Below are 13,005 nucleotides of genomic sequence, written 5' to 3'. Positions count from 1 at the left end.
TTGATAAAAGTTAAAGATGAGATTCACAGCTGCAGATTGCTTTTTTTATTAACCAGAACCAACTCATACCACCCACCAGAGCTTCTAATCATTATGCCTTTCTGCCAGCCTTTGAGGCATCTGGCTCCAAATTATACACACCTATCAAGCTTTGAAAAGTTTCATCACAGAAAAGGCTGTTTCTTTGACCCTGATTCAGCCTGGTTTTAGAAGGCAAACCCAATTGAGGCTCCACTGAATATACTTTTATCTCAAGTATCTCAATATACGAGCTCTGTCTGGAATAAGGAAACGGCGCAAAGGGCTAGCTTCTTTGTCTGTGATAAAGGCCCACACTATCACTGAACTAAAGTGCTAGACAGGTGATCAGTAAGAGCTTTAAATCACTTTCACTATTTTACAAGTAAGCAGTAAGACTGTGCCTTGAGGGGAAATTATATCTTATATATAAACAAGCTATATTTAAAGCCTCATTTTCAATTATTTTTATCTCAATGAGACTCATAAGCTCTATGCAGCTGGTAATCATACTGTTAACTGCCTGCACACATTGATATCTATAACACATATCTCTTTCCCCCTTTTATCATATTTTGACACGTTCACTCCGTTTTCAGAAATAGATTTAGCAGAAGTAATTTGTTCTGTTACCATCTATCCTCTTATTGTCTTATGACCTGCCTTATCTCGACTCCCAGCAAAAACTATTGGTTTGTCGGTTCTTTTTTTCTCTCTTTTTGTCTGAGATTGTGATTAAATTAAATATTATATTTTTTATAGCTAAATAGGCTATGAGCTCCACTTGTATTTTAAAAACATACTATAAATTGTGTATTGTATCAGTGAGTTTGAATACATACTCCTCAAGAGTTGAATTGGAAAGTTGTGTCCAGCAGGACCTAACAATGGCGATGAGTAAATACAGTTTACGTTGAGAGTAGTTTGGCTCTTTAGAATGACTAATGCTCATACGCAGTCTTATGACACTACTGAGTGCTCCAGTTCTTGAGAAGTTTAAATAACATTTAGCCAACTATTTATGCATTTTTTTATATATTAGTTTCTATTTTGCACACTTTCAGTTTTTTCAGTAAGTAAGTAATATCAGATGACAGATCTGATGACAGATTGACAATTGTATTATCTGCTCTAATAAATATTTTTATGCAATGGGTCAAAAGACAACATATAATGTGAAAGGACACCTACAGAGAATTATCACCCCACTCTGATTTTCCTCTTAGCTCCACCAAGTATTTAGCATCTTTTACGGCCCGCAACTTCACTGTTTTTTGAAGTCTTACTGTTTTTGTGAACCTCATTTTCCGCCACAGCAGAAAGCTGCTATTAGCAAAAAATAAATTCTGATAAATTAACATTACTCTATAGACAGTCAGACAGACAGACAGAAGTTCCCAACTAGCCAGTGAACATAGTGGAACATTTAGTAGCTAATGAGCCTCATTTTTTTTCAGAAGTTGGTGGAACCAAAAACGGAGTTAAAAGAAGGGTGAATATCGGAATATAGTTGCCAGATAGACAGAAACAGCAGAAACATAACTCCAAATGAATGTTAATATTGAAGCTGTCAGCTAGATACTGCTATACACAGATAGGCTGTTTGCTAACATGTTAGCCATAACAACTTCATAAGGTGATATGCTCAATGTTGTGTTTACAGCCTGTTCCAATGCCCCCATGTGGCCAAGAAAATACATGATTTCTGCTTTAATGCCCCCCACATACACACACACACACACATAGGCCTACACACAGAGCTGTGAAAGTCTCTGCTCAGTTAATATGTCTTCACTCTGCGATGCCATTAGCCCTTTAAATAAACACAGCTTGTTTCCTGGTTCAGTCTGTGTCTGAACATTTATTACCTCTCGTTACGAGACTACAGAGAACCTATTGCTCAAATAGCGTGTCAGTATTCTGAATAAAAATACAGTTTGGAGGCTGTCCAACTACTACTTGTTATCAAATTTTATAATTGTTGTTTTGGTTAGTGATCTATTAAATAGGACACGCAGTCAAACAGGTTTATCTGCATGGGAAGGTCATCTATCTACAAATACAAAGAGAGCGGGAGAGCAGAGAGGAGAGACTGAAAGAGAGGGGGTATTGTTCTGGAAATGGCCTTTGGGCTTTGTCTCTCACTGTGTGTGTGTAGGCAAGTACCCATGCATGTGTATTGATAAGGGTCTGCAGTTGTGTCTATGTGAGCTTTTCATGTGCATACTGCATGTGTGTCTATGGGTGACTGAGAAAAAAGTGACTCATTGAAAATGTGTGTTGTGCTACCAACCCCAACATATCCCTATCTCTGTGCTTGTAATGTGTGTGTGTGTGTGTGTGTGTGTGTGTGTGTATAATGGGTGTGCCCAGGTGATGCAGGCTCGCAGGGGCCGGACTTAGCTCCCGCTTCATGTGCGTCTTCATTAAGTAGTACCACAAGGCGTAGAGAGGCAAACTGTGAAGACATAAACATACAGATCTAGGTCAAGTAGGTGAAATAAGAGGCGGTCAAGTATATATATAGAGAGAAAATAGAGGGAATGACAGATGAGACAAAATGGTGAAAATGAAAATGCTATTAGTACCTTATTCCTGAAGATTTCCAGGAAGCTCAGGGATTGCTACCTGTCTGGACTTGCCGAGGAAAAGGTAACTTCTTTTCTTTTTGTGCGTGTGTGCTTGGGCTAATTTCATGGGAAAGATAGAATCGCAGGCACATTTGCGTAGAAGCGAGCAGAGATAGCAGGGAGAGTACAGGTTTGACACACTGATATTCAAGGTAGTAGGATCCTTTTTGAATGCAAGAAGCGCCTGCTTGTAGTGTTGACCTTCGATCAAGTGAACTCAAGGTAATTTAAAAGAGGCTAATAGAGGCTAACATATGCTTATTACAAGTAATTACACAATAGGGTGAACAGGGGGGATAGCAGACCTCAGGCACTTCTGCTGTCTGCTTGAATACGTTTCTTGGCTCATATGTGACTTGAATTTGCATATGAGAAAGCTTGCAAGTCAGCACATGAAAAATGAATGAAAATTTAAGGCAGGTCATTAGCTTTACTTTTGAAAGGCTAATTAAGAGCCAAAGGGCTTTAAATATGTTGTGTTTTTGGTGTACCTACCTGTTGACTGAGATAAGTACAATCCGTCTAAAGTGGTCTGAAGATTTCGCCAGACAACCAGGATGATTTCACACAGTGTTTTTGCTCATGTATTTTTTATTATGGAAGAAGTCGCAGTGGCAAAAGAGCTAATGTAAAGACAAATGTAAAGTGATATCGATCTATGTGGTCTAGATGTAAACAACACGACAGCCCCACCCACCAACAACAATTCATAACACAAGATTGTAAGTAACTGTCAACTGTCAAGAACTTACACTATACAGCAAGTAGTTTTAGATGTTTTCTGATGCTGTTAAAGATTTGTTTACATTATTAAAACACTTTAACAGTGGTAAGGTAAAGGAACTTAGATCCATTACTTAATAGAAGTAGCAATACTAAAGTGTAAAAATACTCCATTATAAGTAAAAGTCATAATTATGCATTCAAAATCTTACTTAAGAAAAATTACTTACTATGCAGAAAAAAGGCCCCTGTGGCGGATATATTTTTATGTACAACATTACTAGATTGCTAGTTGCTGATGCAAGTGTGTAAGCAATACTCTTGTAGCTGCTGGAGGTGGAGCTACTTTTAACTACTTAATATGCAGTTTGGTAGATTAATTCAGTGTTTCCCAACCTGAGAGTGAGACGCTTACAAAGAGTTAATAAGATAACTATGAGGGGTCATGAGATGCTTTGTGCTACACAGATCATCCGGGAAGTTCAGTAGGAAAATGTCTCTTTGGTAGCTGTCAACAGGCCTCAACTACACACTGTTTTTTGTAAGGGGGTGACAAGCCAAAAATGTTTAGAACCACTGGTTTAATCTTCAACAAAATATTGTATTTTGTAAGCTTATTATATATGTATTTTAATCTAAAATCTCTGTCTCTAAAGAAGCTAATAACTACAGCTGTCAGAGCGATGTAGTGCAGTAAAAAGTACAATATTTGCCTCTCAAATGTAGTGAAGTAGAAATGTAATGTTGATAAAATGGAAATAAACAAGTAATGTACCACAAAACTGTACTTAACAACAGCACTTGAGTAAATGTTGACATTCCACCGCTGGCCTTTAAAGACACATTAACAATGAGTGGCTTACAATATTAGCAAAAGCAGGTTTGTGATCTGGCTCTTATCTCTGTGGATGTTGTGACAGTATGTAAATATCTCTGGAGTGTTACTGTACATTTCACACTTCTCTCTTTTAAAGTGCTATATGTCATCTGGGTCTGTAACATGACTTGGGCTGTGGGATCCTGCTATCAAAGAACCATTCGTGTCAATATGTAGTTGTTGATAAGACTGGGCACTGATGCTGCCAAGACAAATTCTTATACATTGATTGTACTTGGCCGTAGCAGGTCGCCTAAATGGTTTTAAGTGTATATTATTATTAAGCTTTCATTATTTGTCTTGATTGTGTTGTCTGGCGTTTGTATGTGTGTGAAACACTCTCAAGCCAACCTAAGATTATTTGTTTAATCAATAACTGACAAGTTTATAGACATTGTATATTGTCGGTCAATGTTGCTTTTTATATATTTATATATACACCTATTTTTTCCCCTACTTATATGTTCATGAACTACTAAAAATGTGTGGCTGCATAATATTTATTAGACTATTGAAGTATCATCATCATTAATAACATTAGTGAATGCACATATTTCCATCTGCAAAATGAAGTCCAGGCAAAGACGTATACAAACAGAGCTACAAGATTGCCTGAGGGACACAAAAACAAAATTATACTATATACTGTAAAAATTTTATGATGTCTGTTGGGCTGTTTTCTCAAATGTGCAAGGTTTAAGTTTCAGATTATATAACTATATAATAATACAGGATTGGACAATGAAATGCAATTGTTTATCCTCCACGCTACACACACAGAAAATGTATAAACAAATAAAAAATATTTAAATCCGAATCAGAATCAGAATCAGTTTTATTGCCAGGTATGTGTACACATATGAGGAATTTGACTCAGGATTTTACATTGCTCACGATGTGCTTACTTATACAATAATAAAAGAATAATATAATAATAATAAAATAAAATCAGACACAAACTACAGAGTAGACAACACTAGTATACACACTATGAACAAAAAAATATAGACATATTGACAAATAGTGCAGTAATCAGAGTGCAAAGGATGCAACAGTAAACTATTCTCATTATGTACATGTTGAAGGTGGATATGATATACAGGTACACATACACATACATGCGTACATGTACACATGTCCACAGTATGATGGAACATAGTGCAAAGGATGCTGGAAAAAATAAATAAGACCTATGACCTTATGACCTGAGGTAGGTGTATTGGTATACAGTATATACAATATGACATAGTATGAACAGCACTGACATAGAGAATGGTGAATAAGTGGAAACCAGTAAACAGGTGCTGATTAGAGACAGAGGTACTGGGTTACTGCACAGGAATTGTTCCTGACACTGTGAGTCAGAAATCAGCTGTTCATCAGAATGATGGCTTGTGGAAAGAAACTGTTCCTGAGTCTGTTGGTTTTGGCGTACAGTGCTCTGTAGCGCCTACCAGAGGGGAGGAGCTGGAACAGGTTATGTCCGGGGTGAGAAGGATCTGCGGTGATGTTTCCTGCCTGTTTCCTGACTCTGGAAATGTATAAGTCCTGAATGAAGGGCAGGTTGGCACCGATTATTTTTTCTGCAGTCCTACGTTGTAGGAAATAAATAAATAAATAGGAAATAAAGTAGAACAGAGTAGATAAAAGTAAAAGTAAAAAGCAATAAATGAGAAAAAATAAGTCAGATTTACAATATGTGTTTATATAAATGTAACATACACAAAATATATGTACAATATGTTTGTAATAGGGCAAATATGTAATGGTGTGGTAAGAAGACCAATTTAACCCTTTTCATTGTGAAATACTAACATATTTTTGTACTGTGGGATTCATCAAATGTAACAAGCTAAAGAAGGAAAATCATTCTCTGCTTGAAGTGCATATGCAGTCTGTGATGGTGCGTTGGGGTTTCTTTTCCGTCACAGACCAAAGATGTTGACAACTACTGCATCAGACTATACACGTATGATTATATGATGTGTTTCCTTCTCTACATCAGGCAGAGCCCTCACCGATGAAGACTACCTGGTACTGTCCTCTGGATCTGGTAAGGCCAGCACATTGTAACATGCACAGGATAATGTGCCTGTGAGTCACTACCAGTATAAAATAGGGCAACTGTGTCAGGGACTTTCCCTGAGGCTAAAACTGGATCATTAGAGCCCCATATAGCGTGCAAGGAGTGAGTTCAAAGCAGCTTGATTTTATCCCCCTTTTTTTTTTTTTACATTTACATGGATATTGGGTGTCACTAGTAGAAAAGATTGTATCTCAGTTAGGTCTAATATTTTAATTGTTTGTTTGTAAGATTGTCTATTGGTGTAAGTCTGTTTAGTTCAGTAAAAGGATATGGTGAAATTTGGTACTTCTCCCAACTATCTTTTAAAGAATCCAAAGGTCATACTGATTCACATGCATTCCTTGCAACACGTGAACACTATTAACCTGGTTTCTCTGCTCTACAGTCCACTGTGGTGGAGGAAGAGGAGGATGGAGTGATCTACACAGTGATGGTCAAACAGCAGCATGGAGGCCTCAATAGTCCGATGGTGAGTCATGTGTGACTGGCTTGAAATGAGTGATTGAAAAGGCTGTAACATTAACAATAACTTCCTATGTCGGTTTCGCTCTGCCTATTTTCCCTCCTGTCTTCCTCCAGTCAGTTTCTCGCTCCCAGTGTGTAAAAGCAGGGACAGAAGAGAAGCTGGTTCTCCACCTCCTCCACTCCTTTTCTATGGGAGACTCCTCCTTCATCACCATTTTCCTCTCCACCTATCGATCCTTCACCTCCACGAAGAGAGTGCTCGACATCCTGTCTGACAGGTAGGAATGTCTGCCTGGGTTTGTGCTGTGCAAAATCTTAGACTGAACCTGTCCAGTTGGTGGAGGAAGGAACAAGGAGGACAAAAAAGTGAATGGAGAATTGTAGAGAGACTTTGCTCACTTTGCTCTGCTAACTGGAGAAATAAAGTCGATTCATCGTCTGGGAACTTTGAATGTCTGTACAAAATTTCATTGCAATTCATCCAGTAGTCGTTGGTCTGGACCAACAGACATTGCCAGCTTTAGAGCCACACTGCTAGCATACTAAAGTGCAGTTAAATAGTTACATTAGAGCCGGCAAAACTGGTTGAACAATTTACTGTACATCTACTTTCCATTTCCACAAGATAAATGTGCTAGTTTACCTTTGCAATTTGTCTTCTTCTTCTTTTCTTTTTTTAACGTGTCCTGCCCAGCAGCCTGGTATAGAGTATGAGGAGCTGGATACCATGTTGTGCCAGACAGATTTTACTTTAACAAGAGAATATTAATATACTCCTTTGTCTGTAATTTGTCTTCAGGCTGAGTCTATTTTAGACAGCAGTTTCACAATTAATTGAGTAACTTAATTTAGAGACACACCACAATGCAGGAAACACCTGTGTGCCTATTTAAAATACTGTACATGCAACTTAGAGTTTTTCTTAGCAACATAATTCAGCAAAAACCTGCTTGTAAAAAGGCTCTTGGTCCTGTTATAAACTCTTTATTGAGTAATGGAGGTAATTGTATTGTTTTTTCCAAAGAAACAAGTCGATTTAGCATGCACACTTCACCTGTAAAAATTAGGACAATACAAAAGCATCTTGAGGAAAACAAGTTATTAATACATATCACAAAGCAAGTATTATTTATAACACAGCACATCTTGAAGGTGATACTGATTTCTCTTTTTTTCCCTAATCCACAAACTTCTTTTTTGTGAACAGATTGGAGAACCCACCTGGGGACAGTGAGAAGAGCCAGATTAGACAAGCTTTCAACAAGTAAGTTTTTTAAAACATTACACAACATCTTTGTGTTACCCTTAATGTGACATGCGGTGTGTTTGTTTGTGTGCATGTGTGTGTGTGTGTGTGGGTGAGATAAGGATGCCTTACCAATGGAGAAGATGAACTGGACCTACCTTAACTCCTGTTCAGATTTTTAATGTATACTGTGAGAAGGGCAGCACTTTTAACAAGCTGTAAACACAACATTGGCATATTAATAGTTTTTATGGCTAACGTGTTAGTATACAGTTGCTTATTTACACATCCAGTAGACACAGAGCAGCATTAGCATTAAGCAGATCCATTTTTTGGTCTCCACCAGCTCCTGGGGGAGATATCTGGCCCTTTGCCTGCAAAATGCTTCACTATGTTCACTATGTTCACTAGCTAATGTTAGCTGCTAACTTTGTTAATCTGCTAAAAACCAGTTGCTAAAACCTAAACAGCAAGTTGAGTCATGATTAGTCTCTATATGAGCTACTCCTCCTTGGAAGGCATGTACAAGTCATCACACTTATGAGCACTTTAATCAGATATGTGATGACAGTAAACAATACCCGTGCAATAACCATCTACTACCAATGCATCTATAAAATGAAAAAGCACCCGCACACTGCTGTCTTGTTATTAAAGCAGTAATTATCTCTGCCAGGCATTTGGCTGTGTGTGTGTGTATCTGTCTGCAGGTAATCTTGCATACTACTGGACCCATCAGACTAATACATTTTCTGCACATTTATAATTGTATGCTCATGGACCTCTTGTGGTTGTGGTGATTCACAATTTTTGAAAAACCTGATTTGACTTGGTTTTCTTGTCATATGACTGCTGATGCGCTTCAAACTCAGCAAGACAAGAATATTAGATTACAGCTTCCGGTATATCTGCTATTGCAGACTCTACTGTACTGAATGAAGTGCACATGTGCAAGAGTTTTCAAATCTAGGGTTACCATCTACTCACGACCTATTGACCTTCTTCTTTTCAGCAGTATTAGCCATTTTACGATATGCATTATGACCAGTGTTGGGTTATGTTACTTTTATAGGTAACTTACGCTACAAGCTTAGTTCCAGTAAAATGTAACTTGTTACATTACAGCATTACTTACTGAGAAGAATAGAAGCTTGTTAGATTACTTTGCGTTACCAAAAATGGACACCCCGTTTTGCCTGTTGATTATATTGTCCAGAGGGCATATAGCTTATTGTATATACCTTTGATTGTATTCACTCTGCCGTCATTGCAAAGACTGGTCTACGGCTCATAATCTGTAACTTTGCAGGCTAATTACAGGATTGACAGATGCAGAATGAAATATCCCCTTTACAGCTTGATTCTATTTAGCAAGTCAACTGCAAGGGAAAAAGTAGAATTATTTGAAGGACATGAAAATAAATAGAAACTGAGGGTACCAATCTCTAACGCCCCACAACACTGTACTGGACACAATAATATTTGTTAAATGCAAATTAATCTATCATTTGATTCTTGCACACCTTGTTGCCGTTGGCCCAAGCTTACTTGCTGTAATAAAAAACTTTTTTATTACTTGGCGCAAACAGGCTAACGTTCAACCTCTGTTAATAGAATACAACCTTGATCCTTTGCTTCCACTCAGGTATAGACTCATCTCTAAGCTGCTTTTCTTGTAAACCCCTTGAGTAAGTGAGTTCTTATCAACTTTTTAGCTGCGTTGGAAAATGTCAATAAATTCCATCAATTCCAATCTGCAACGGCTTGTTTATCTGCTTCCGGCAACACCAGCTCAGGGTTCAAACCAGAAACAGATGCAGGTCCCGCTATCCAGAAAGAAGGGAGCTTCATTGGCTCAGAGCAAAATCCAATGATTGATTTGAAAGTCATTCTTTTAACTTACAAAGCAAAAGTTTGTTCCTGATGACCTGATGTACCTTTACAGCACAATAAGGAGACTTTTTGTCCTCAGAACTCGGGAACTCTCTCGAGGTCATGATTAGGTTTCTGATGTTGTGACTTATCAAGTTTGGAGTAACACCCCCTAAAATCCTGAATCAGTGTAAACGTCAGAGAGGAAAAGTAGAATAATTTCTTTCTTTAACATTATCTCCTCATTTCTGCAGATCGGTGTGTACAGTCTTCAGCACATGGCTCTCTGAGTATCCTGAAGACTTTAAGAGTTTGGGGGATCCCTCTTGCCTGCTGCGCCTGGCTCCACTCCTCCCCCAGGACTCCTCATCTGCAGCTGACCTCCGAGCCCGCCTCCTCAGGATAGCTGAGGAGCTCAGTGAGAAAGCCCTGCTCCCTGATGCGCATAAAGGTCTGTATTATCACTAGAATTTAAACGACAGAGTCGAGGCCTTGCTTGATGAGATTTTCATGATGAAATACACCAAACTGGGGCTACAAAATACAAAAAGTACAACATGGGCTGGTTGTGCCTTCCTTGATTAGAGAACCATTCTTCTGACCTCAAGAGCATCTAGAAGGTGTTAAAAATCTTCTGGATACTGTAGCTACTCTGCTATGAACACCAAAAGTGGCCATGTTTGCAATGATTTTTAGCACGTGGCTAGCATGCTAACATGCATAACTAAGATGGTGAATAGGGTAAACAATATACCTGCTAAACAGGTTCAGTGGCATTGACTCTTAATCTCGTTTTCTCTCATCCTCTTATCTCGAGGTCATGAGGGAAATACTGTTTATCATTCTCTCAAGATAAACACATTTTCTCATTAAAATTTGATATTTATCCAGTTTCCTCAGATTTTTTTCTGAGATAATAAGATGATAAGCCTTTGAGAAAGCCTCCATTCGCTGGAACAAAACAACTTCAGTAATACACTGGACACAGCAAAGGATCCGAGTAACTGAATCCTGCAAATAAAAAGATATAGAAAAAAAGTATAGGGCCTTTAAACAAAGGTGTTCCCGAATCAAGTTGTATTGAACAGCTTCACCCTTTGCAGATCAGACTGGCCCCACCAGCCTTCCTCCTGATGCCTCCAAGTTTGAACCCACCAGCATCCTGGGATTCCCTGCAGCGCTCATCGCTGAGCAGCTCACCAAGATAGAGGCAGTGAGTTCTCCTTTAAGCCTGAACATGTTGAAAACATTGACCAATGATGCTGAAATTGAATATATTACGGTTCTTAAGTAAATCTAAAGTTATTTCCGTGTGGTTTATTCTGCCCTTTACTGAATATATTTGCATGCTACTGTCTGTACCTCTGCTTTGAAGCCAGTGTTGACTCTGTAGATTAGTCCTTAACCTGACCATTTGCTCCATCCTGTTTTGTGTCGTGATGAACTTTGATCACATGGGACTTTTTGTATGGATACTTTTCTATTTTTTTATTCTATTTCACTTACTGATAAAACACAGGATCCATCTGTATTCACGTATTTGCTGTTTTTTTGCTGTTCACACAGAAGTAAAGTGGTACTTACAGTAACATGAGTCGCCATGGCTGCAGAGAAAGGTGCCGCCTACAGAAACTCAAACTCAAACAAAATTCAAGCAGGAAGATCTCACTACAAAGGTCACAGTTAGTGATTTTTAGAAAACAGTCTGTTTATAGATCTATATGCTGTCACTTCCCAGGAGCTGTTTGTCCGTCTGGTCCCGTACCACTGCCTCGGCTCACTGTGGTCTCAGAGGGATAAGAAAGGGAGGGAAGGAGTTTGTTGGTCGGTCCGGGCCACCATACGTCAGTTCAACAAGTTGGCCAATGCAGTTTTAGCATCCTGCCTTTGGCCCACAAAGCTGCGCAGCCAGCAGAGAGCCCGACTGCTGGAGAAATGGATCAGCGTGGCAGAGGCGAGTTTGCAAAAATCAAAGGTTACAGCTCTAAAAATGCAGGATTAGATGCCAGTTTTACAAATGAATAAAATGGAATTCATCTTGAAATTAAACTGTTAACACTACGTCAGTTGGGGATTCAAATCTTTGAAAAACTCAGCTGTGCATTTTCCTGTGCATAAACCCCATTAATCGGCCAGTCATAACCCTGTTCTCAGCTCTGACGATTCACATACCATCACAAATTCTCAGTGTGCTTGGCTTCTGCTGTGACTGTACTAGTAATTTCACTTTAATCAATAGCTGAGAGCACAACACATTAATGAGGTCTTGATTTAGGGTCTGTTTCTAGACAGAGCAGCAGCAAATAATAAAACTGTGCTCTCTCCAATTGAGTGCATTTGGTGGTCGACCACTTTTGAAGAAATTGTAAAAATCAGCATATTTTTATATTGGGAGGAGACAGTTCCTGTACACCTTTAGGAAATGGAATAGGAAATGTACTCTGCATGAAAAATGCATACCAGTAATGTGCTGAGGCAAACCGTAAAGGTTTTATACTAGAAAATTGTTTAAATTACTTATGTAACAGAGCTACAAATATTATGCACAACAGTCGTTTTTTTTTTAAATACTGAAGAGCTCAAACACACACACATTATCCTATGCTTGATTGTTATGATCACATCAGCAGTTTTACTCCTTTCTAAGCCTTTATATCTGTGAATGAAACACAGCTTCTCTCTAGTATTTCTGTATGAAGCTGCATTTTTCATCCCATATACACAAAGTGAAGTATCACTGGTTTGCTGCCAAAGTGCCGTCTAAGCTTATCGAAGGTTTCTTTTGGGAAAAACCTCTTTAGCAGTATACATTATTCAGCACCTCAGGCCAAAACTGTAACTTAATACCAGCCAGACTCACACCCACAGGTGTTCTCAGTTACAGTACAGTATGAGTGCATATGTGTATGAGGATGTGTGTGTGTCTGTGTGTGTGCACATGCAAATTAGCGTATTCATCTGTCCATGCTTTCAACAGGAGTGCCGAGCCAGGAAGAACTTCTCCTCACTGTATGCCATCGTGTCTGCCTTGCAGAGTAACCCCATCCACCGGCTGAGGAGGACGTGGCACGACACTGACAGGTCTGCA

At 38.7% G+C, this 13,005-nt stretch overlaps 1 protein-coding gene across 3 annotated transcripts in view; it reads left to right on the top strand.

Moving 5' to 3' along the window:
• Positions 1 to 13,005, top strand: part of rgl2 (ral guanine nucleotide dissociation stimulator-like 2) — a 33,045-nt gene that overhangs the window by 9,026 nt on the left and 11,014 nt on the right. The window contains exons 1-9 of one of the 3 annotated variants that reach the window (XM_046044762.1): positions 2,612 to 2,670; positions 6,254 to 6,301; positions 6,720 to 6,803; positions 6,914 to 7,077; positions 8,007 to 8,063; positions 10,172 to 10,368; positions 11,021 to 11,130; positions 11,656 to 11,871; positions 12,895 to 12,998. In XM_046044762.1, the coding sequence (XP_045900718.1) occupies positions 6,269 to 6,301; positions 6,720 to 6,803; positions 6,914 to 7,077; positions 8,007 to 8,063; positions 10,172 to 10,368; positions 11,021 to 11,130; positions 11,656 to 11,871; positions 12,895 to 12,998 (965 nt within the window). In that variant the 5' untranslated portion in view covers positions 2,612 to 2,670; positions 6,254 to 6,268. Of the gene's footprint in view, positions 1 to 2,611; positions 2,671 to 6,253; positions 6,302 to 6,718; positions 6,804 to 6,913; positions 7,078 to 8,006; positions 8,064 to 10,171; positions 10,369 to 11,020; positions 11,131 to 11,655; positions 11,872 to 12,894; positions 12,999 to 13,005 lie in introns of those variants that run through there. The other 2 variants (XM_046044761.1, XM_046044763.1) reach the window with 2 other exon arrangements.

This window comes from Micropterus dolomieu, linkage group LG03 (assembly GCF_021292245.1).
Source record: "Micropterus dolomieu isolate WLL.071019.BEF.003 ecotype Adirondacks linkage group LG03, ASM2129224v1, whole genome shotgun sequence".
Taxonomy (NCBI): domain Eukaryota; kingdom Metazoa; phylum Chordata; class Actinopteri; order Centrarchiformes; family Centrarchidae; genus Micropterus; species Micropterus dolomieu.
Note: the sequence above shows the minus strand (reverse complement) of the source record. Positions and strands in the feature narration are given on the sequence as shown.